General features: G+C 40.1%; 4 protein-coding genes and 1 non-coding gene across 5 annotated transcripts; 3 read left to right on the forward strand and 2 right to left on the reverse strand.

Annotated features, from left to right (window-relative positions):
* Positions 1-5,686: 5,686 nt before the first annotated feature.
* LOC145415140 (crustacyanin-A2 subunit-like) lies at positions 5,687-7,905 on the reverse strand. Its single transcript, XM_080284560.1, has 3 exons — positions 7,783-7,905; positions 7,436-7,652; positions 5,687-5,919 (listed from the first exon to the last, which is right to left on the reverse strand). Exons 1-3 carry the CDS (start codon positions 7,903-7,905, stop codon positions 5,687-5,689), a joined length of 573 nt encoding a protein of 190 aa, XP_080140686.1.
* A 413-nt stretch (positions 7,906-8,318) lies between these two features.
* On the forward strand, positions 8,319-9,530 carry LOC145415119 (crustacyanin-C1 subunit-like). The gene is made up of 4 exons (XM_080284536.1): positions 8,319-8,456; positions 8,716-8,800; positions 9,044-9,166; positions 9,283-9,530. Exons 1-4 carry the CDS (start codon positions 8,319-8,321, stop codon positions 9,528-9,530), a joined length of 594 nt encoding a protein of 197 aa, XP_080140662.1.
* Positions 9,531-13,248: 3,718 nt separating this feature from the next.
* Positions 13,249-15,395, reverse strand: LOC145415138 (crustacyanin-A2 subunit-like). The gene is made up of 3 exons (XM_080284557.1): positions 15,273-15,395; positions 14,924-15,140; positions 13,249-13,481 (listed from the first exon to the last, which is right to left on the reverse strand). The coding sequence occupies exons 1-3, from the start codon at positions 15,393-15,395 to the stop codon at positions 13,249-13,251; spliced, it is 573 nt and encodes a 190-aa protein (XP_080140683.1).
* A 404-nt stretch (positions 15,396-15,799) lies between these two features.
* LOC145414828 (crustacyanin-C1 subunit-like) lies at positions 15,800-16,993 on the forward strand. The gene is made up of 4 exons (XM_080284247.1): positions 15,800-15,937; positions 16,178-16,262; positions 16,505-16,627; positions 16,746-16,993. The coding sequence occupies exons 1-4, from the start codon at positions 15,800-15,802 to the stop codon at positions 16,991-16,993; spliced, it is 594 nt and encodes a 197-aa protein (XP_080140373.1).
* A 3,687-nt stretch (positions 16,994-20,680) lies between these two features.
* LOC145415275 (5S ribosomal RNA) lies at positions 20,681-20,799 on the forward strand. Its single transcript, XR_013900052.1, has one exon. It is a non-coding gene; the product is annotated as a 5S ribosomal RNA (ribosomal RNA).
* Positions 20,800-23,321: the final 2,522 nt, after the last annotated feature.

Here is a 23,321-nt window from a genome sequence, read left to right on the forward strand (position 1 = left end):
TGTGACCTTGAAGTTTGATTGTTCCCAAACCTGAATCTTTTTGTCTTTGCCATATCATGATGCCTTGCACCGACTTAGGTCTAAATCTGTTGGAAGCATTAAGTACACTATTCATGAGAGGGTGTCCTTTGGCACATTGTTGGAAAGCAAACTTCAAACCCTTAGCGGAAGCCCAACCCTTCTACCAAGTTTTGTTCAGTTCATATAAAAATGCCTCTGTTACTTGTTCAGCAGCAGACGCACACAGTTCGAGTTTTCCCCTTTGCTTTTGGCCTTGACCTGTGACTGCCAGCTCTCTAAATCGAATCCCTTTGTTCTGTCCTACTGAGAAAATTTCCACCAAGTTTAGTCTCAGTCTGATTAAACTTCATATGTCACCCTTGCCATGTGACCTTGGCTTTTGGTTTATTGTTTTATTAAAAACAAACGGTCACCTCTTTGGACGAACCTGAACAATTCCACCAAGTCTGTATAATATCGGATGAAGTTATTTTGTTTACACGCGCACACACACACACACACACACACACACACACACACACACACACACACACACACACACACACACACGTCGAGCAAAACATAACTCCAGCCTTCCTATCGCCAGAGTGGTTGCAAATAATGAGTAGACTGATTCAGTAATGAGGTAGTGCCAAAACGTAGAAATTTCAAATATGATAATTATGTGGCCTAGTTCATTAGGAAGGTGTTTAAGTACGCAGGGTAGAAAACGAGAGAGAGAGAGAGAGAGAGAGAGAGAGAGAGAGAGAGAGAGAGAGAGAGAGAGAGAAACTAAAGTAGTATAGAATGTTTAAACAAATGGTTGGCCTTCATGTACAGTGTTCCCCAGAGTGTTGAGGCTTGTACTGAATGGTAAATAAAGAACCTAAATAAAAAAACAAACAATTAAACAAACGGTTGAAGCATGCAGGGTAGAAAACGAGAAGGGGGGTGGGGGTTATATAATAGGTAAGGTCAAGTATATCCACAGTTATGAGAGAATAAAAATAATTAGATACACTGCACACGAGAATATAGGAAGCTCGGAATTTTATACAGAAGGAAGAAAGTATGTACAGTATGAATAAACGATAGAATAAATGAATGACGAAAGAATGAATGAATAAATGAATGCAGAATGAATAAACGAATGAATTAATATACGAATAATAAATGAAGAATGAATAAACGAATGAATTAATATACGAATATTAAATGAAGAATGAATGAAAATTATACACAGTGGAGGTAATATGAAGGAAAATGAATATATATAATGAATATTAATTAATAGGGAGTGAATTATAAGCAGTAGATATTGATGGGGGGAGAGGAGACGAATAAAAATGAAAGATATAATAAAGTGAGAGAACAAGGACACTGAATGAAAGCAGGAATGAATGAGGATCACAAAATGCTGAGAAAATTACTTGCAATTTCTACAGAAAGAGAAAGGAAGACAGTTATGTATAAGGTGTTCACTGAGGTGAGTGTTTTTTAGAATGAGATGGGAAGGCAGAAAAAATAATAATTACAAAAAAATACACTGAGAGGAAGTTCCTTTGACAGAGTAGGGTGACACAGTCTTGACGGGGAAGTTAAGTAATCCGGGCAGCGCCTCACAGTAAAGATGGTGACGTAATGCCTGGGCGCTGTTGCCAGGCAGTGACGGTGAGTGAGACGAGGAAATTCACCAGTGTTTGCTATAATTTTTACTTTACTATTTTCTTATTGCTTCATAGACGATGGCATTTAATCACTATATAGAAACGGGGCACTCTTTCTTCGTTTCTATACAGCGTAAGGCAGTAAGTATAGACCCCGAGATAAACAATATTCACACTGTTAACCAGAGGGTAGCCTAGTGTAGGAGATTCTTGCAGGGTGAGGAAGGTCTGTAGGGTGGCGTTGAGGATCTAATATTATTCACACAACAGGTGTAATATTCCTCACACAACAGGCCGGATTTGGAGTATGGGCCATGACAGGTTAACAACACCGTGAAGGCACAGAACACACAGAAAGTAGCGCCACACAGAAAAGAGTCGTAGTCACTGGAACTGTTGTAATAGGCAACTGCAGGTTCAAGACAGGCAGGCCACATGTAGTGTTATGGTATGTCGTGAAAATTATTTAGGCCACCAGCTGGGTGGAAGCGAACAACCATAAAGCAGGTTTGCACGGTGCAGGGGACAGGCTGGTGGAGAGAGGTGGCCGTGGCGTGGAGGTTGAGTCACCAGGGTTTGGCGGGGCGTCGTAAGTCCAACATACGTTATAAATACAGCTCGCTTTGGTGAATGCGGCGCTCTGGTAGGTGAGGATTACACAAGAATGCGCAAGACACAGTGGCAGGACAAGCTCACACTAGAAATGCGCAGGACAGGCAGCGGGGCAGGTTGCAGTGGCAGTGAGCCACAGGGCAATTTTCCACTCGTGACAGGAGCGATGATGGTTCTATTTTTTTCCCAAACAGGCCGGACAGGGGTAAAGTCGGTGATAGGTTATAACATCGCAGGTGACTGGTAGGTTGGAGGCGGATAATGCTTGGACTAGGTGGTAGAGAAGGCCGGGCGGAGTGCAGGAGATAGGGTGTGGCGGGGCACTGCCGCACAGTACAGGACGTTTCTCAGCGGCATCTTTACTGTGAATAATTGAACGAGACGTGCTTATATTCGTTCACCGCTGCCACCAATAATGAAACAATGGTTGAAGGCAAGGTAATCTCAAAATCCTCGCTAGTTTTTCTTCTTTATTCTTACCTAGATGTAAAAGTTGTGCCCTGCATGACGTCCTGGCTGTAACTGGGAGAGAGCCGGGTGCGCTCTCAGCCCTGACTTTCAAACGATGCTGCATAATCAAAACCCAAGCAGTGGCGAAACCTAAGTCAGCGAAATCAGTCACGTAGCTCTTCTCACAGCTACACATAGTTACACATAGCTACATATCACCCACATTGACATTTACATAAGAATGAACAAGGTTAACAATTTATACAATGTCTCGTTAATAAGAAATCATTAGTAATATCAATGCAGTCGGTAAAATTGGACTCAAGCGGTCGTTTCCCACAAGAAGGTGGCCTCCCAGGATTGCAAAAAGTACTAGTACCACGGTCATATATATATATATATATATATATATATATATATATATATATATATATATATATATATATGCAGTGTTCATATCTATCTATCTATCTGTCTCTCATCTCTCTCTCTCTCTCTCTCTCTCTATCTATCTATATATATCTATATATCTATATCTATCTGTCTATCTATCTATCTATCTATATATATATATATACACGGCGTCCCATAAGTCCGGAATCATAGAAATTTTATAGGATCTGTTCAGGGAGATGAGATGTTCCCATCCCAAATCCTTTTTTCCGACGAGGCCAATTTTTATGTCTCAGGAGAAGTGAATCGTCAGAACACACGTTACTGATGTCCCACAAATCCACACTGGTTTGAGCCAAGCATGGAGCCAGGTGCAGAATGGCTGGTGATTTGGTGTGGAATATGGAAGATCCGGATTATTGGTTCATTCTTCTTCAGAGGCACAGTCACAGCGGAAGATTGCCTAAACATTTTGGATTCAGAAGCACTACCCAGCCTGCTGAACCCACAAGCCGAGTATCCGGTCTGGTTCCCACAAGCCCGGCTCACCAGCGCAATTTTGCTACTGTTGTGCGAGAGTACCTTGATCGCAAGTTTCCAGGACACTGGATTGGTCGCCGAGGGAGTGTTGAGTGGTCCCCATGAAGCCCAGACCTGACACAACTTGACTTTTACCTGTGGGGTCACTTAAAAGCCTTGGTTTATGCCGAGACGATTACTGGTCTGCAGCACCTGGAAGAAAGGATATGTCACGCTTGTCGTCAGACTGATCCTACCGTCATCGAACGAGTGTTATCAAAGTGGCAGCATCGACTGGATCTGTGTTGTAAACAATGGAGGTCATTATGAACATTTTCTATTATATATATATATATATATATATATATATATATATATATATATATATATATATATATATACATACATACATATATATACTGTATATCCATCCATCCATCCATCATCCAATCCTACATTGCCCTATGAGGAGCGTAGGAGCCCGGGGCTAGGCAGTTGGTCCCGACATTTAAGATGAGTGACCAGCCTCACTCATCCCTGAGTGGCATTACATGAGCAATCAACCCCAACCACCCCTTTGATATAAACCTTCACCGGCTCAATCCGATTGGAGCGCAATAATTACCCACTAAACCACCAGGCGCCAAAATTTGGTTATATGGTTACCACCCAGCGTAGTAAATGGTTTCCTGGTGTACAGGAAACCATTTGGCTTGTCACTCAGAGAAGAATCACCCATAAGCAAAAGGAAGAGGAAAGAATGAAGGAAAGAAAGACACAAGAGGGAGTGTAAAGTCACCCGTAGACAGAAGGACAAGGAAAGAATTAAGGAAAGAAAGACAGAAGAGGATGGAAGGAAAGAAGGATGGAGGAGAGGAAAGGGCAGACACCCGACAGCAGCACTACTTCGAGTGAGTGGATGGTGAGCGCCCCCACCTACCACACTATATATATATATATATATATATATATATATATATATATATATATATATATATATATATATATATATACAGTATATACACACACACACACACACACACACACACACATACAGTATATATACCAGCGAAACGTCGGTTACCCATGCTAGTGAATCAAACTACTCGTCTTTGTCTGTTTTTCTGTTTGTTTTTCTGTCTGTCTGTCTGCCTGTCTGTCTTTGTCTCTGTCTCTCTCTGTCTGTCTGTCTCTCTCTCTGAAAAAAAAAATATATATATATATACTGTATATATATATATATATATATATATATATATATATATATATATATACAGACGCCTCAATCCCGTAAGAGGTGGCCACAAACAAATCTCCTCCTTGTCGCCCTGTCTAATGCCACTTCACTTCCTTGCTCTTAGTTCACCCCCCCCTTCCCATATACCTCTCCACTCCATCCCTCCTTCTCATCCTCGGCCTCTCCCACTCTCCACCTCACTGGCAGTCTCTCGCTCTCCATCCTCTTCACGTGACCAAACCACCTCAATGTATTTCTCCTAACGCTTTGTATCACGCACACACACACACACACACACACACACACAGACACACACACAGACACGAACACTGCTTATAACATCAAAGTATAAGTGAGTATAATAATAACAAGCAAACTTCGTTGACAATGACGGTGTACTGACATTTATTATGTAAATTTGAAAGCATATACACAGTACATACATGATATCACAATTCTAATTGATGTGATATTATACGTGAATCAAAATAAAGATGCCAAAGAAAAAAATCGTTTAATATACACACTGCTATAATTTTCGTGGAAAACGATTCTTCGTAAAGTCTGAGACTTTGATGTGCCAGCTAATTAATGTCTTTGGAACGAAATACTAAAGGAGCAGGAGATCAGTTTGGTAAAGGCTAATGTATTGCAAGTAAAACAGCAGAGTGAGTGAAGTCTGTAGGAAGTGTTAGGAATACGAGTTATTATGTGACTGAAATCTGTAGGAGACTAAAGAGACAGTGGTAAATATTCATGACGGAGGAATATTCGCAAGTAAAGAAAAGGGGGGACGGGGCAAGTACGCCTATGTTCTATAAACACATCCCGCTGTCTGTGAGACAGGCTTAAAATTGGAGAAGTTGACCCCGTTCTTCTCAAAGACGGAGGCACACTTGGCGCCGGCGGGGCCGTCCGTGTTGGGGCTGCGGGAGAACACGAACCCGAACTCAGACTTGAAGCCGTTGGTCTCGATGCAGGAGTAGATGCAGGAATAAGTCTCGTAGTCGGTCTCGATCACCTCATAAGGAGCAGCGAACACTGGAACAAAGCAACGAGCCATTATACACACCACATCACTGTAGTAATTTCAAAGAAGAGGGAACAGGAGACAATGTGTACGGATACACCTGAGCATCTGAGGTTGAAGAGAATATAAATAGAAACCTAATTAACACTGTTTTAGAGAGGCATATATTGGGTTGTGTTACAGCTACGACGTGAAGGAACTGTGCAGATAGAGGGTTGATCATTTTGATTGTTGTATGGAAGGAAACACAGAATACAACGGATGAATAAAAGAAGAGAGGATTGCTAATACTGAAAGAATATAAATGGTAATATCTTAAAATACTGCAGGTACGAATGAAAATGAAAAATAATTCGAGAATGAGTAACGGCTTGTACACTGAGAATGGGGTTTAGATATTCTGTGATTAACCCAAAACTATCGCTTCGTAATGAACACAAGAAAATGCCTCATGACATTAAAAGGTGACATAAATAAAAATGCGTGGTAAGATGTGGGAGAAGGAGGAAAGGAAAGGAAAAATGGATGGTGTCGACTCGGGGATGGATATTCTAATGAAGGAAAGAGGATACGCTGGAACCAAAATGTCTCTTTGAAAATGTTAAGTAAAGAGAAGTAAGTAGAGACCATACATGAAAAAAAAAGATAATATGTTTATAACTATACAGGGTATACATATATTTTTATATAGGCATATCTACAATATACTGTATATATAATATACAGCATATCTTTATCTACATCTATATCTATCTATCTATCTATCTATATATATATATATATATATATATATATATATATATATATATATATATATATATATATATGTGTGTGTGTGTGTGTGTGTGTGTGTGTGAAAGAGACTAAGCCAGGGCCTGATGACGCGGGAGTGTAAGAAGTGAAAAATGGCTAATTTTGGATTCAGATCTAATGAAAGGTGATGGTCTTTTTTTTTTTTTTTTTTTTTAAATGCGTAGAAAACTTTTTTTTTTTTTTTGACTAGTTCGGAGTGGTAAGAATTTTTTGCAGTGACGAAGATTAAAGGTGATTTTAGAGAAGCATAAGAAACATTTTGAGCTGGGAGTTTTTCTCCGCAGTACGAATGGAGAGAAAATGAAGGTGAGTGAAGACTACTATAGGTGCAATAAAAGAATAGTGGTAAATGCATGAAGGGAGTATAGAAAACAGAGCATATAGTAAACACAGCTCCTGCCTGCTTTTGTATAAAATAAAAACCTGCATCAAGACATAAAAACAGTGCACCATGTATGCTAAGTGTCATTCCCAAGATGTTATGAAGTGTGTGTGTGTGTGTGTGTGTGTGTGTGTGTGTGTCTTTTATTAGACCTTTGACATGAAGCAAGATGAGTTAAAAGAAGCATCTCACATTTAATGAAAATCGTGATGCACTTCTCTTCTAATAGGAATTACTGTATCTGTGTCTCACTTTCAGTCCAGTTAATGTGTATGAGATTAATATTATATTTTAGGATGATTATAAAAATGATGAGCGTTTCAGCAAATTACCTGATGGGAAGTCAAGTAGCATATGGGCTGCTGGGAACTCCTTGGTGGGATAGATTTTGCCTTCCATCTGAACGTAATCATCGGCAGCGTTGAAACCAGCCGTGGCCACCTTGAAACCATAATCAGCGTCGGAGTAGTCGTAGGTGGAGTGGATGCAGGATGAGGCGGGAAGGTAGGCATTTTCTATCATGTGGGTCCAATACCAGCGGCCAGAGTACTAAGGAGAAAAAAAAAAAGTATAAGAAAAAAAGGGAAAAAATAAAACATTGAGCAGATATGTATAATATTTCATGTGTAAATCATATTTGCTGATGACAGTTCTCGTAATAAATTAACAGTGTTCTTACTAATCTCAGGTCGAAGTTGTCCTGGTTGTTAACTTTGGCGCACTTGCCGGGTTTCACGAAATTAGGGATGGCGTCTCCTGCCACGCAGGCTACAAGAGAGGCGATGAGGACAGCTGCATACATCTTGACGGTTGAGCAGACACTGAGTCCACTGCCCCGCTCAACCGTATATATGGGAGAACTGCATCCCCTCCCCTCCCCTAATCCTGGGACTGGAGGAGAGGAGATGCCAGCATTCTCCTGTTTCATTCTGCAGGTGCTCTTGAACATATATATTTTTTTTTATGTTATAACTTTATACGTGTGAAATATACATGACAATGGAAAATTGGGGTTTAGTTAAATCCTCAGGTGCTGATGTATAATGCGAATCGCAATATGGTGTTTAATGAAAACTCCACATAGTTGATGGACTTCCACGAACTGTATTATATAACAGACTCACGGGGGCGTGGCGTATGTTTCCCGGGGTCAAGTGCATATAAATAGGTTGTGTGGCCAGTCGTCTTCATTCAGGAACAGGCATCACACTGAAGATGAATTCTCTCTGCCTCGTGCTGGCCCTGGTGGCCTTCGCTGCAGCCGACAAGATACCCGACTTCATCGTTCCCGGGAAGTGTCCTGCCGTGAACACGGAGGGCCTCTGGCAGCAGCAGCAGCCTAATCACGCCAAGGTGAGCTTCACAGTTTACCGGGGCTGAGATTTTTATATGTATTTTTTTTTTTAATAGAAATGTAATGATGTTGCATGAGAGACTGATAATCATATAACTTTTTGCTGTTTTCTATATTGTAGGAAAATACAATTTCATACTTTGTTTTTCCTTTTAAGAACCTCATTCAGTGATTCTCTGTGGTAATGTAAACGTTACTTAGGTACCATGCCTCGTATTACATTTTTTTTTTTTAAACAAATGCCCTCCCTTATTGCAGTACGCTGGCAGCTGGTACATGATCGCTCTCACTAATAATCCCTACAACCCCATTGAGAAGTGCCTCAACGCAGAGTACACATTTGGTAAGTACAATAAATATGTAGCCTTTTTAAACTTACAAGCTGTCACTGTTCACTGAAAAGAGACCAACTGTTTATTTCTTTGAGGTGACTTCAAATTTTAGTTTTATTATATGGAATATGTATTAATAACGATATCTTGGAAGCGTTGAAGGAAATCTCTCTCTCTCTCTCTCTCTCTCTCTCTCTCTCCTACTATTAACTACACTTTGAGCTGTTATATTCACCCTTATGTTTCTTCATCAGATGGCCACGGCTTTGAGGCTAAGTCGACTGGCATCGCATATGATGGCAGTCTTATGAGGCACAATGGCAAAATTTACCCCAACCCACTTGGCGTCCCAGTACTTTCCATCGACTATGAAAATAGTAAGTTTGTAATCAGCTTCGTCGAGATCTCAGTTATAATCAAAACTGGAGTACTTATTGCATTAAAAAAAAAATGTATATATTTAATCACTAATTTAATGTCCTTCGTCCCACAGTGTTCGCAGCTCCCTACACAGTCCTCGATACCGACTACGACAACTATTCCTGCGTGTACTCCTGCGTCGAGTACAACTTTGGTTACTATAGTGATTTCGCCTTCATCTTCTCCCGCTCCCCGTCACTCTCTGACAGCCTCCTTCGGAAGTGCCAGAAGGCCTTTGAGGACATCAACGTAGACACCTCTCGTTTCGTAAAAGTGGAACAAGGTTCCTCCTGCTCCTACGATGCCCAGCGATCCCTTTGAACAAAACACTCTCCCAACCCTACGTGTTCAGTTTAAACATATCCACAACTTCACCACTCCATGATTCAGCCATAACACCTACAATGTTACCTAGCACATACACACCATAATGTTTTTTTTCCTCCGTACTGCTAATTTCACCTCACAAATGAATAATTTTGTGATAAAGAACAGGCGTTTAATGTCGATAAGTATGTAGTGTACAGTGGTTAATAAATGTGATCGTTTTTATTTACTTCTTTTAATACCACTCAAACCAATCTATTAATTACATTCATATGTATTTGTGCTAGTATAAAGTTTAGAACTTCATCAATTTAAGACACAGGTTGATATTTATATGAAGAAATGGTATCCCATGGTTGTATGTTTTCAAATTTGTTTCTTTCAAATGATAGTGAGAAAGTTAATATTCCTTCATGTCGAGATGCCTAGGCAGAGCATAATAATATATGGTGATTATAAGCAGTGGAAAACGAAAAAAGCTTAGAAGCTTAGTTTAATAATTTTCCACTCCCACATTTGAGAATGATTGAGAATACTGGGTGATTCTTGCCCTGGAGAGCGGGACAAAGAAGGAGAGTGTATAAGTAGACAGAGGAGGAACAGAAGCAGATACATTTGAAGAACAGTAACAAGAAGTACAGCGATGCAGCACTGATGAGAAGAGAGATATATTGATGGAAGTAAGCATTAGGAGGAGAGTTGGTGAAAGGAAAGGAACTGAGACTCCCTTTTTAAGAGTACAACAAATTTTTACTTGAGACCCTTCCTTCCCACTTCCCCTGCCCTAACACACACACACACACACACACACACACACACACACACTTAACTGTTGAACTCCACACATGGACGAATAAGGCGTCTGTACAGCAAGTAACCCCTTCAATCCGATTAAACATTATAAGTTACTTATCATACCACAAGACAATTCTATTCGGCATATGGTAAATCCCTTCTAAAAAAAAAAAAAAAAAAAAAAAAAAAAAAAAAAAAAAAAAAAAAAAAAAAAAAAAAAAAGCTGTACATGGCTCTGTCTCACCCCACCAGTTCGAAAACTCTTCAAAAACTGCATCGTACATTGTGAGATAACTTGAACACTCACATACGATAAAAAAAAAAAAAAAAATCTTGCGAGGAAAGGTTAAATGACGTCAAGCAATGGAAAGACTAAATTCAGCGTACCTATCCCTTGGTACCTGTATTTGCGCGAGGAGTAATGTAATAATGTTGCATTAAATGTTATCATAATACCACCTGTGAAAATATCTTTGTGATCAACCATCTTTGATGCTTTATATAATTGTATATATATATATATATATATATATATATATATATATATATATATATATATATATATGGTGGTTTAGTGGGTAACAACGGTGCTCCAGTCGGATTGAGCCGGTGAAGGTTTATATCCAAGGGATGGTTGGAGTTTATTGCTCCCGTAATGCCACTCAGGGATGAGTGAGGCTGGTCACTCTCATCTTAAATCCCAGGACCAACTTTCTTAGCCCCGGGCTCCTACGCTCCTCATGGGGCAACGTAGGATTAGATAATGGATGGATATATATATATATATATATATATATATATATATATATATATATATATATATATATATATATATATATATATCTATTGTGGTAGGTGGGGGCGCTCACCATCCACTCACTCGATGTAGTGCTGCTCTTGGGTGTCTGCCCTTTCTTCTCCATCCTTCTTTCCTTCCATTTTCTTCTGTCCTTCTTTCCTTCATTCTTTCCTTGACCTTCTGCCTACAGGTGACTTTACACTCTCTCTTCTGTCTTTCTTTCCTTCATTCTTTCCTCTTCCTTCAGCCTGTGGGTGACTCTACACTGAGTGACAAGCCAAATGGTTTCCTGTGCACCAGGAAACCATTTACTACGCTGGGTGGTAACCATATAACCAAATTTTGGCGCCTGGTGGTTTAGTGGGTAATTATTGCACTCCAATCGGATTGAGCCGGTGAAGGTTTATATCCAAGAGATGGTTGGGGTTGATTGCCCATGTAATGCCACTCAGGGATGAGTGAGGCTGGTCACTCTCATCTTAAATGTCGGGACCAACTGCCTAACCCTGGGCTCCTACGCTCCTCATGGGGCAATGTAGGATTGGATGATGGATGATATATATATATATATATATATATATATATATATATATATATATATATATATATAAGGATAGATAGATACATATTGATAGATAAATAGGTAGATAGATAGACTCAGACATATATATATATATATATATATATATATATATATATATATATAGATACTCGTATATAGATAGATATAGAAATAATATTTATATTACATTTTATAAAAATATACATAACCAGTATAAATGAATATATATATATATATATATATATATATATATATATATATATATATATATATATATATATATATATATAATACATATACATAAAAAACAAAGAGAAAATTAATCTATCTGTCTGTCTACCCTCCATGGAAATCGATGGTAGAGAATTCTAAGTAACTCTAACAGATGTAACTTTTCACGATGATTGTAGATGTGTACATTATAGTTGCTTTAGTGGTGGCTCTGATGGCCATAAGCAGAACTAAGTACAAACATTCAATTAAACATGATGGAAACACGATGGCGAAGTATTGATGAGTTTTTCATCCTCCTGCAGCTATATTAATATTAACTCCGATGGGTCGGGTGTGTCGGTGGATAAATGGATCGGCGTGATGTGCCTGGGTGGGTAGCTGATTAAGTGAACAGAAAGGTGTGCGAGTGTGAATGAGTGGGTGTGTTGATAAGCAAGGTGGGAAGGTTGGACTGGTGGGAGGGAAGAGGTAATATAGGTCAACAGGAATTAGTCCCACGGCAGGAATAGGTTCATGAGGAATGCATCCCTGGTGATGACTATGTCCCTAAAGTTGAATATACAACCGGTAGATAAAGTGGGACTAAAGGAGTTGTCCCTCACATGGGGCTGGACTCTCATGGCTCCAGGCAGTGGCGGTATGTGTGGACATAGACTTATTATTTTTATTGATTTCTTGCTCTGGAATTGCCGGGTAACCCTGGTAGTGTACAAAGATGTATCTTACACTTCACTACTCTCTCTCTCTCTCTCTCTCTCTCTCTCTCTCTCTCTCATAATTCACACACACACAGACACACACACACACACACACACACACACACACACACACACACACACACACACACACACACACACTCGAGTACTGTTGTTATCTCATCAGCCAAAGCAGGTATAACGGAAACATGCAATCTTCGTTGACGATTTACTCTCATTTATTGTGATGTAAACAAGAAAGCATATTCACAGTACATACATGATATCACAATTCGACTTGATGTGATATTTAACACGAATAAAAATACAATTATCAAAGAAAAAAAATGATTTAATATACATATTGATATTTTTCAGTAAAATGACTGTTCGTAAAAGTAGGAGACCTTCATGTGTCTATTAAGTGAAATATCGTTGGAACAGAATTATAAATGCAGATGTATAGAAAGTAAAACAGCAGTGAATGAAAACTGCATGAAGAGTATGGTATACGAGATATTATGTTGGTGAAATCGGGATGAGACTAAAGGTACAGTGGGAAATATTCATGACACGAAGAAGCATTCGTACGTAAAAATTAAGCGTGGGTGGGCAGGGCAGGAACATCTATGCTCTATAAACACATCCCGCTGTCTGTGAGACAGGCTTAAAATTGGAGAAGTTGACCCCGTTCTTCTCAAAGACGGAGGCACACTTGGCGCCGGCGGGGCCGTCCGTGTTGGGGCTGCGGGAGAACACGAACCCGAACTCAGACTTGAAGCCGTTGGTCTCGATGCAGGAGTAGATGCAGGAATAAGTCTCGTAGTCGGTCTCGATCACCTCATAAGGAGCAGCGAACACTGGAACAAAGCAACGAGCCATTATACACACCACATCACTGTAGTAATTTCAAAGAAGAGGGAACAGGAGACAATGTGTACGGATACACCTGAGCATCTGAGGTTGAAGAGAATATAAATAGAAACCTAATTAACACTGTTTTAGAGAGGCATATATTGGGTTGTGTTACAGCTACGACGTGAAGGAACTGTGCAGATAGAGGGTTGATCAGTTTGATTGTTGTATGGAAGGAAACACAGAGTACAACGGATGAATAAAGGGAAAAAGGATTGCTAATACTGAAAGAATATGAATGGAAATATCTTAAAATTCTGCAGGTACGAATGAAAATGAAAAATAATTCGAGGAGTAACGGTTTGTACACCTAGAATGGGGTTTAGATATTCTGTGATTAACCCAAAACTGTCGCTTCGTAATGGACAGAAGAAAATGCCTCATTACATTAAAAGGCGACATAAATAAAAATGCGTGGTAAGATGTGGAAGGAGAAGGAGGAAAGGAAAGGAAAAATGGATGATGTCGACACAGAGATGGATATCCTAATGAAGGAAAGAGGATACGCTGGAACCAAAATGTCTCTCTGAAAATGTTAAGTAAAGAGAAGTAAGTAGAGACTATACATGAAAAAAAAAGATATGTATATAACTATGTACATATATATTTATATAGGCATATCTGCAATATCTATCTATCTATCTATACAGTATATCTATATCTATCTATCTATCTATATGTGTGTGTGTGTGTGTGTGTGTGTGTGTGTGTGTGTGTGTGAAAGAGACTAAGCCAAGGTCTGATGACGCGGGAGTGTAAGAAGTGAAGAATGGCTAGTTGTGGAGTCAAATCTAATGAAAGGTGATAGTCTTTTTTTTTTTTTTTTTTTTTCTAACAATGCGTAGAAAACTTTTTTTTTTTTTTTTTTGACTAGTTCGGAGTGGTAAGAATTTTTTGCAGTGACGAAGATTAAAGGTGATTTTAGAGAAGCATAAGAAACATTTTGAGGTGGGAGTTTTTCTCCGCGTTACGAATGGAGAGAAAATGAAGGTGACTGAAGACTACTAAGGTGCAATAACAGAACAGTGGTAAATGCATGAAGGGAGTATAGAAAACAGAGCATATAGTAAACATAGCTCCTGCCTGCTTTTGTATAAAATAAAAACCTGCATCAAGACGTAAAAACAGTGCACCATGTATGCTAAGTGTCATTCCCAAGTTGTTATGAAGTGTGTGTGTGTGTGTGTGTGTGTGTGTGTCTTTTATTAGACCTTTGACATGAAGCAAGATGAGTTAAAAGAAGTATCTCACATTTAATTACAATCGTGATGCACTTCTCTTCTAATAGGAATTACTGTATCTGTGTCTCACTTTCAGTCCAGTTAATGTATGTGAGCTATTATATTTTAGGATGATTATAAAAATGATGAGCGTTTCAGCAAATTACCTGATGGGAAGTCAAGTAGCATATGGGCTGCTGGGAACTCCTTGGTGGGATAGATTTTGCCTTCCGTCTGAACGTAGTCATCGGCAGCGTTGAAACCAGCCGTGGCCACCTTGAAGCCATAGTCAGTGTCGGAGTAGTCGTAGGTGGAGTGGATGCAGGATGAGGCGGGAAGGTAGGCATTTTCTATCATGTGGGTCCAATACCAGCGGCCAGAGTACTAAGGAGAAAAAAAAAAAGAAGTATAAGAAAAATAGGAAAAAATAAAACATTGAGCTGATATGTATAATATTTCATGTGTAAATCATACTTGCTGATAACAGTTCTCGTAAAAAATTAACAGTGTTCTTACTAATCTCAAGTCGAAGTTGTCCTGGTTGTTAACTTTGGCGCACTTGCCGGGTTTCACGAAACTAGGGATGGCGTCTCCTGCCACGCAGGCTACAAGAGAGGCGATGAGGACAGCCGCATACATCTTGACCGTTGAGCAGACACTGAGTCCACTGCTCCGCTCAACCGTATATATGGGAGAACTGCATCCCCTCCCCTCCCCTAATCCTGGGACTGGAGGAGAGGAGATGCCAGCATTCTCCTGTTTCATTCTGCAGGTGCTCTTGAACATATATTTTTTTTTAACTTTAAATGTGTGAAATATACATGACAATGGAAAATTGGGGTTTAATTAAATCCTCAGGTGCTGATGTATAATACGAATCACAATATCGTCTTTAATGAAAACTCCACATAGTTGATGGACTTCCACGAACTGTATTATATAACAGACTCACGGGGGCGTGGCGTATGTTTCCCGGGGTCAAGTACATATAAATAGGTTGTGTGGCCTGCCGTCTTCATTCAGGAACAGGCATCACACTCAAGATGAATTCTCTCTGCCTCGTGCTGGCCCTGGTGGCCTTCGCTGCAGCCGACAAGATACCCGACTTCGTTGTTCCCGGGAAGTGTCCCGCCGTGAACACGGAGGGCCTCTGGCAGCAGCAGCAGCCTAATCACGCCAAGGTGAGCTTTACAGTGCACCGGGGCTGAGATATTTACATGTATTGTTTAGAAATGTAATGATGTTGCATGAGAGACTGATAATCATATAACTTTTTGTAGCAAAATACAATTTCATACTTTTTTTTTTTCCTTTTTAGAACCTCATTCAGTGATTGTCTGTGGCAATGTAAGCGTTACTTAGGTACCGTGACTCGTATTACTACATTTTTTTTTTTTAACAAATGTTTTCCCTTATTGCAGTACGCTGGCAGCTGGTACATGGTCGCTCTCACTAATAATCCCTACAACCCCATTGAGAAGTGCCTCAACGCAGAGTACACATTTGGTAAGTACAATAAATATGTAGCCTTTTTAAACTTACAAGCTGTCACTGTTCACTGAAAAGAGACCAACTGTTTCTTTCTTTGAGGTGACTTCAAATTTCAGTTTTATTATATGAAATATGCATTAATAACGATATCTTGGAAGCGTTGAAGGAAATCTCTCTCTCTCTCTCTCTCTCTCTCTCTCTCCTACTATTAACTTACACTTTGAGCTGTTCTATTCACCCTTATCTTTCTTCATCAGATGGCCACGGCTTTGAGGCTAAGTCGACTGGCATCGCATATGATGGCAGTCTTATGAGGCACAATGGCAAAATTTACCCCAACCCACTTGGCGTCCCAGTACTTTCCATCGACTATGAAAATAGTAAGTTTGTAATCAGCATCGTCTAGATCTCAGTTAAAATCAAAACTGGAGTACTTATTGCATTTTTTAAAGAATATGTATATATTTAATCACTAATTTAATGTCCTTCGTCCCACAGTGTTCGCAGCTCCCTACACAGTCCTCGATACCGACTACGACAACTATTCCTGCGTGTACTCCTGCGTCGAGTACAACTTTGGTTACTATAGTGATTTCGCCTTCATCTTCTCCCGCTCCCCGTCACTCTCTGACAGCCACCTTCGGAAGTGCCAGAAGGCCTTTGAGGATATCAACGTAGACACCTCTCGTTTCGCAAAAGTGGAACAAGGTTCCTCCTGCCCCTACGATGCCCAGCGATCCCTTTGAACAAAACACTCTCCCGTCCTTATGTATTCAATTTTAACACATGCAAAAATTCACCACTTTATACTTCAGACATAGTAACACAAGCATCGTTACCTTCCACGTACGTACGCACCATTTTTCTTCCTCCATACTGCTAATTCCACCTCCCAAAGCAAGAATATTTTTGTGAGAAGGAATGGATGTTAAACATCGATATGTATGTATTGTACAGTACATTGCTTAATAAATGTGATTTTTTTTTTATTTAGCTCTTTTAATACTACTCAAACCAATGTACTATGTTGCCTGATATGTATTATTCACAGCATGAGGTTGAGAGCTTCGTCCTTTCAAGAGAGAGAGATCCATATATCAAAAGATATTATCCCATAGCTGTAAACTTAGCGTCAGATTTGTGTCTTCAAAATCAAACTGATGAGAGTCAATATTCGTTGATTTCGAGTTGCCTGGGCAGAGTATTGTAATATATTTAGATTATATGCAGTGAGAAACAGAAAGTGAGAAACTTACTTCATTAATTAACCTCATTAATTAATTTACCACAGTTACGCGCACATGTATGAATGACTGAGAATAACTCTTGATTCTTGCACTGGAGAGTTGAACAAAGAAGAAGAGTGTGCAACTAGATAAAGGAAGAATACAAGCACATCGGTCAGAACAGAAACCGGGAACCAGGCGGTATAACAGAGAGTTGCAACACTGCTGAGAAGAGAGATAGGCTGAATCAAGTCAGTGAGACTGGGAGAGATGGTGAAGAGAAAAGTAACTGAGTTCTCTCCTTTTACAGGTGATGCAGATTGTCTGAGACTCCTCCTTCCCCCTTTCATTGCGCTGATACACACACACACACACACACACACACACGTAGATGTACTCCATACATTGGTGAATATGGCTTCTGTACATCGAGTAACCCTTCAGCCAGATTAAATATGTTTTAGTTACCGGGTAATCTTCCAACCTCGAGATGATTTTTTTTTTTTTTTTTTTTTTTTTTAGCTTGAAGTAGGTCTCTTGCTAGTGACACTTGCTGTTCAACTCTCTGATGAAAGAGTTCATTGTTGCTCTCAGTCCTTCGTGTACGCAACAGAGAAATATGTCCTCCAGTCTTTTAAACACTGTGTCCAGGCACCTCGAAATGAACGAATCTTAAATTTGGCTCTCTGTTATCTTGTTAATTTTTTCCTGGAAGGAACAATTGCTGACTCCTAGCCTTTTGTTTATTCTTCCTAACACAAAAAAGGGCAAAGTCAGATATATATATATATATATATATATATATATATATATATATATATATATATATATATATATATATATATATATATATATATATATATATATATACCCTCATCTGTGATGAGAAAACCTAACCCATTATGAGAAGTGGTTTGGAAATTACATTGTTTTGTCTGAGAGATGTGCTCTATTGAGTGCACATCTAGTTATCAGCTGCAAAGGGTCGGAAGGTGGGGTGAACGGACTGGTGGGGGTGAGCAGGGTGGGTAAGGTGGGTGGGCAGGCTTGGTGCGTGGATGGGTAGTGGAAAAATAGTTCCATGGTAGTTATAGGTCCGGAAGTGTAACCCTGGGGAAATGGGCCCAAGGTGGAATATACATTCAGTGGGTAAAATGGGGTCCCGGGGGTCTTCTCCCTCAGGAGTGGCCGTCCAGGGTTCCAGGCAATGTTGGTAATGAATTTTCATAGGATTTTACAGGAGCAACACCGAGTATACCTGCAAATATATAGAATTTCAATAATCCAAAGTTCGTGTCTGTATGCTAGTGTTTCTATATCGCGAGGCTTGTAAGGAATATAACGCACAGTTTGAAATATCAACAGACCTCAAAAAATGTTCTGGATCCCTAAGAGAGTACTGTAGCTCTCTTCCCCCCGCCCCTAACAACAACAAAAAAAAGAAAAGAAAAAAGGAAAGTCAACTGTGTACCTGCTTCGTGCCAGAGTAGCTGTTGTGTCTCTTCCATAAAAATTTCCATACTTCTTTCTAACAAGCATGGTCTTTTTTTTTTTTTTTTTTTTTGCTACCTTTTTCTTGACGGTCTTACCGATTAATTCTTTGTAGAATAAGCTTATTATTCCAACAGATAACCTCGTCATGGACCAATAGGCTTCCAGTTATCTGTACTTCTGTCAGTACTACTATGCGAATAAGCGTTGTCTTATGTGTGTCTCTCCACATTTGCCCCCTTGGATGTCGAGGTGCCATACATCAAAATGCGGAACGACGAGCTGACAACGATGATACAAATTATAAATGCGTGCGGTCAGATGTGCACGAGCCAGGTCATACAGGTCATCCCACTGGCTGGAATGTGCTGAAATTTCGCATGGGTGTGCCCGGTATGTCAGAAGCGGTCCATGTCAAGTATGGTTTCAGTATGTCTCGCGAGCCGTGTGGGAGGCAGTATTGTTTAACCCATCCCTGTATTTAATGTTAGCCTTCAAGCACACCATGCACGTTAATTGAAATTTCCAAATTGAGCTGAACGAATGAACATATCTGCCCGTTATTTGTTTTTGGACACACTGGAGACTGAAGGATTGTTTCTGCATTTCGCCGTTTGTTTCTTTTGCTCACTTTCACAGACGCGTTTGAGCACAGTTCCTGCTCACAACAATATTGTTTTTAATAAGGATCTCTGCTGTATTTCTAAATGAAATATATTTGTCCATCCCACCTCACTTTCACTCGTGGCCAAAGCCTGAGTACTGTCGACAGAAGCAAGCGTTTAGCAGCCCCATAGGGCCGCTAAGCGCATATGTACTTCCATGTATACTCCCTCATTCTCCTCTGTCTCCCTTCGTTCACCCCCTCCTCGTGTCTACTTACCCAGTACTCCTACCCTCTTCCTCCTATTTCTCTCTTGTTTGATTATTTCTTCTTCATCCTCTTTTTCATCTTCTTCTTCATCATCATCTTCTTCTTCATCTTCTTCTTCTTCTTCTTCTCTCTCTCTCTCTCTCTCTCTCTCTCTCTCTCTCTCTCTCTCTCTCTCTCGTTTCCTTGCTATCTAGTCTTCCGTTAAGCAGGGTTGAGGTGGGTCTATTCTGCCGCTGGATGTGTGTTCTCTATGTTTGTGTGTTGACAGAATAGCTCAAACCATTTTAATGGGATTTAAATCAAACTTCTAGAAAAGGTTAAGGTTTCTGATGGAAGGGGAGATCATGATTATAAGAGCAATGGGTCAAAGATCAAGGCATCAGAGCAAGTTCAACTCAGAAACTTATGATTATGCTTAGAACCAATACAGTTCAGGAGCTGAAAGTAGAGTAGGAATTTTAGGTTTTTCCGTTCTGAGAAGATCGGATCAAAAGTAAAGATCTCAGGGCAAGATCACACATTCGTCTCTATAAATGAAACAGTTGTAAGTCGATTTGAACTAAACTTGGTGAGTTGAGAGTTAGACACGGCGGAAGTGATTTGAGTTTTATAGAAGGAGGTCAAAGGTCATGATCATAGGGCAAGGTCAGCTCAAGTAGTTTTGATGGTTACGATTGTTTATACCAATTGTAGTGAAAGTACTGAGAGTTAGTTTAGGATGGAGTATTTCGATTTTTTAAAAACAATCTGACAAAGATAGTTGTCATAGGGCAAGGTCCATTTAAGAAGCAGGTGTTGCACTTCTGAGTTCCTCGTCTTGCTCGCTTCGTTTTAATTTTCTCATAGACGGCCATACCACGTTGAGTACACCGCTTCCCGTCCGATCAGCGAAGTTAAGCAACGTTGGGTCTGGTTAGTACTTGGATGGGTGACCGCCTGGGAACACCAGATGCTGTTGGCATCCCTACGTGTCAACTGGGGTTGATGGAGGATTAGTGCCCCTCCCTGTAAAACAATTAACTCTAAGCCCTTGGCCACCCTCTTTGGGATACATGGCGTCTGGCAATGAATGAATGATAAATGAAATATATTTCTTTTTCTTGTGAAACTTCAACAAGAATGTTCCTGCAGTTCATGGTAGTGGTTCTCATATTTCTCTGCCTTCCTACGTTGAATTTCTTCTTTCTTTCCTGTCTTCCTTTCTTTTTATTTCGCCTCTTCTTTTCCTTCTACCCTTCTTTTTTCTAGTGTCGACGGTTGTGATGACATTTTTTCTCAATAATGTCATCACACCTTCTTTACTATCCTTATCTCATTCTAGTAGTTTAATTACTCTTGTAGGAACTGCCTGGCATAGTTCAACTGGCCTACTGCAATTATCCCCTCTTCTTATATTCTTATGTTTCCAGCCGCCGATTGTTTAAATTATTATTATTTTTTAATATCATCCTAGTTGTGAGAGTCTGGAGTGAGAGAAGGCCACATCTAACCCCTTCAGATCGGATTTTTTTTTTCCAAAGTAGAGTAAAATCATCTAATGACAGCAAGAATGAACTACCTAAAATTCCTCTAATTGTTGCTGGGACCCCAGGTTCATCTGGATGTGAACCCGGTGGAATGAAGACTGAAGCTGCCCTTCGGCATTTCACCATCCTTCTTTTCACCTATGAGCAGGAAACTGATGGACTCTTGTATAACAGAGCAGTGGAGCTGTCCGGTTATATCGGTGCCATCACACGAAGGCATCTCTCTTTAATACCGTCCTCTTGTTGAAGGAAATACATCACCAGGATTCCATTAGTTACTCCTTAATTTTGTGCCAGGTCGAAATTACTTTCGTTTTCTTTTTAGGGGTAACTGGAGAATCTTAGGGAAGCTGTTACCATTGCTGCTGTCTTCTTTGTCTGTCTGTCTGTCTGTCTCTTTCTCTCGCTCTCATATTGTTTTGTCTGGTTCCTTCTCTCTCGAGTCGTACATATTACGGATTCTTTTCTCCCTAGTTCCCTCCTTCATCTCTCCTTCCTTTTCTCTGTTCATTTGTTTACTTTTCTTCTTTTTTTTGTCGCACAGTTATATGATAAAATTTGCGAATCTTAATTCTTGCAACGTTCAGACGATTATGTTCAGTCTTCAGCTGAGTTTCGTACTACACGGTAAGAATAATCCAAAGTAAATCTTTTATACCAGAACTCCTTTCCACATTTCTTTGTTACCGACGCCAGACAATTTCACTAAGCAGATGAGGTAACGGCACTGTTGCAAAAGAATATCACCAAACCCCTTACCAAGTCATTAATCGAGTCGTACGGGATTACACAGAGAAAAACACCTCTGCTGAACTAGAATTATTACTTCTGTATCATTTTCTTCAGCTTACAGAAATATGAAACTACACTGCTGGTCACATCTGCAGCAGACGATACTGAAAAGACCATTATGTCTGTTGATGTTCGCTTTCCTTTGTACTCGTTTCTCTTACTTCCCTTAGCCTCCCCCGCTTCCCTCATCTCTTCCTCCATCTAATTTATTTCTTTACCTCCAGTCCTCTCTCATCCTTTCTTCCACCTTCCTACCGTGTTTGTCTTGCTTCACCTGTCTTTCGCCCTGCATCCCCCTACTTACCTCCCTTCCCAACCTCAGCCTGATCTCTCCCTTCCTTTTTTCTCTTCCTCATCCAGACCTTTCCTTACCCTCCCATCTCCCTGTATCCCCCTACCTCCCTCTCTTCCCTCCTTCATCCTAACCTACCTTTATCTTTCTTCCACCCTACACCCTCTTACCTACCTACCCTGCACCCCCTCCTCACCTCTCGTAATTTCGCTCTGCCGCACATCCCCCCTCTTAGTTTCGCTCCCTCCCTCCATGCTCCCTCCCCTATTCCTACCTACCCCTACCTTCCTCTCCGCCCCCTCTAAATTCTTGGAACTGAACTCTCCCTGACCATACGTCCTCGCAATGCCCTAACTTTTGTTCACGTCTCCTTCCTCTTCCCTCCTTCTTTTCCTCTTTTCTTTTCTCCTCATGTTTCCTCTTCTTTCTGTGTCTATCTTTTTTATATGCTTTCTTACACCCCTGTTCCTTTCTTCTCCTTTTCCTTAACCTCCTTTGTCATCCTCTTCCATTCCCTCTTCATTTTTCCTTTTTCCTTGTCCTTTGTTCTTCTTTTCCTTTTCCCTCCACGCATTTTTCTCCTTTTCTTCCGTCCTCTTTCTTACTTTCTTTACTATCATCCTTTCTACTTATACTTCATTTCCTTTCTATCATCGTTTGGTTTCTTTCTTCCCTTCCTGTCTTTCATTTATTCTTGCAGTAGATAATGTGACAGATGTGAATCAAGATCCCATATGGTTAATAAAATCTTCTGGGGGCAGCAGATATCAAAATAAATACGTCACCGGATTGATGGACTTAACAAGCAAGAATATGGCAATAAGGATTTCACTTTCAGTTCTAAGAATTCATCCCAAGTTATCTCAAACGTTC

The sequence above is a fragment of the Coenobita brevimanus genome, chromosome 101 (genome assembly GCF_032717465.1).
Source record: "Coenobita brevimanus isolate Jiangsu-jjx chromosome 101, ASM3271746v2, whole genome shotgun sequence".
Classification (NCBI taxonomy): domain Eukaryota; kingdom Metazoa; phylum Arthropoda; class Malacostraca; order Decapoda; family Coenobitidae; genus Coenobita; species Coenobita brevimanus.

What these genes read in the sequence shown, in the direction of transcription:
- LOC145415140 (XM_080284560.1), bottom strand. Translation starts at nt 7,905, where the DNA reads ATGTATGCAGCTGTCCTCATCGCCTCTCTTGTAGCCTGCGTGGCAGGA. An exon ending in ACAACTTCGACCTGAGATTA is followed by an intron (nt 7,653 to 7,782) that starts GTAAGAACACTG and finishes TTTTCTCCTTAG; the next exon opens with TACTCTGGCCGCTGGTATTG. An exon ending in GCTACTTGACTTCCCATCAG is followed by an intron (nt 5,920 to 7,435) that starts GTAATTTGCTGA and finishes GCTTTGTTCCAG; the next exon opens with TGTTCGCTGCTCCTTATGAG.
- LOC145415119 (XM_080284536.1), top strand. Translation starts at nt 8,319, where the DNA reads ATGAATTCTCTCTGCCTCGTGCTGGCCCTGGTGGCCTTCGCTGCAGCC. An exon ending in AGCAGCCTAATCACGCCAAG is followed by an intron (nt 8,457 to 8,715) that starts GTGAGCTTCACA and finishes CCCTTATTGCAG; the next exon opens with TACGCTGGCAGCTGGTACAT. An exon ending in TTCCATCGACTATGAAAATA is followed by an intron (nt 9,167 to 9,282) that starts GTAAGTTTGTAA and finishes TTCGTCCCACAG; the next exon opens with TGTTCGCAGCTCCCTACACA.
- LOC145415138 (XM_080284557.1), bottom strand. Translation starts at nt 15,395, where the DNA reads ATGTATGCGGCTGTCCTCATCGCCTCTCTTGTAGCCTGCGTGGCAGGA. An exon ending in ACAACTTCGACTTGAGATTA is followed by an intron (nt 15,141 to 15,272) that starts GTAAGAACACTG and finishes TTTTCTCCTTAG; the next exon opens with TACTCTGGCCGCTGGTATTG. An exon ending in GCTACTTGACTTCCCATCAG is followed by an intron (nt 13,482 to 14,923) that starts GTAATTTGCTGA and finishes GCTTTGTTCCAG; the next exon opens with TGTTCGCTGCTCCTTATGAG.
- LOC145414828 (XM_080284247.1), top strand. Translation starts at nt 15,800, where the DNA reads ATGAATTCTCTCTGCCTCGTGCTGGCCCTGGTGGCCTTCGCTGCAGCC. An exon ending in AGCAGCCTAATCACGCCAAG is followed by an intron (nt 15,938 to 16,177) that starts GTGAGCTTTACA and finishes CCCTTATTGCAG; the next exon opens with TACGCTGGCAGCTGGTACAT. An exon ending in CAACGCAGAGTACACATTTG is followed by an intron (nt 16,263 to 16,504) that starts GTAAGTACAATA and finishes TTTCTTCATCAG; the next exon opens with ATGGCCACGGCTTTGAGGCT.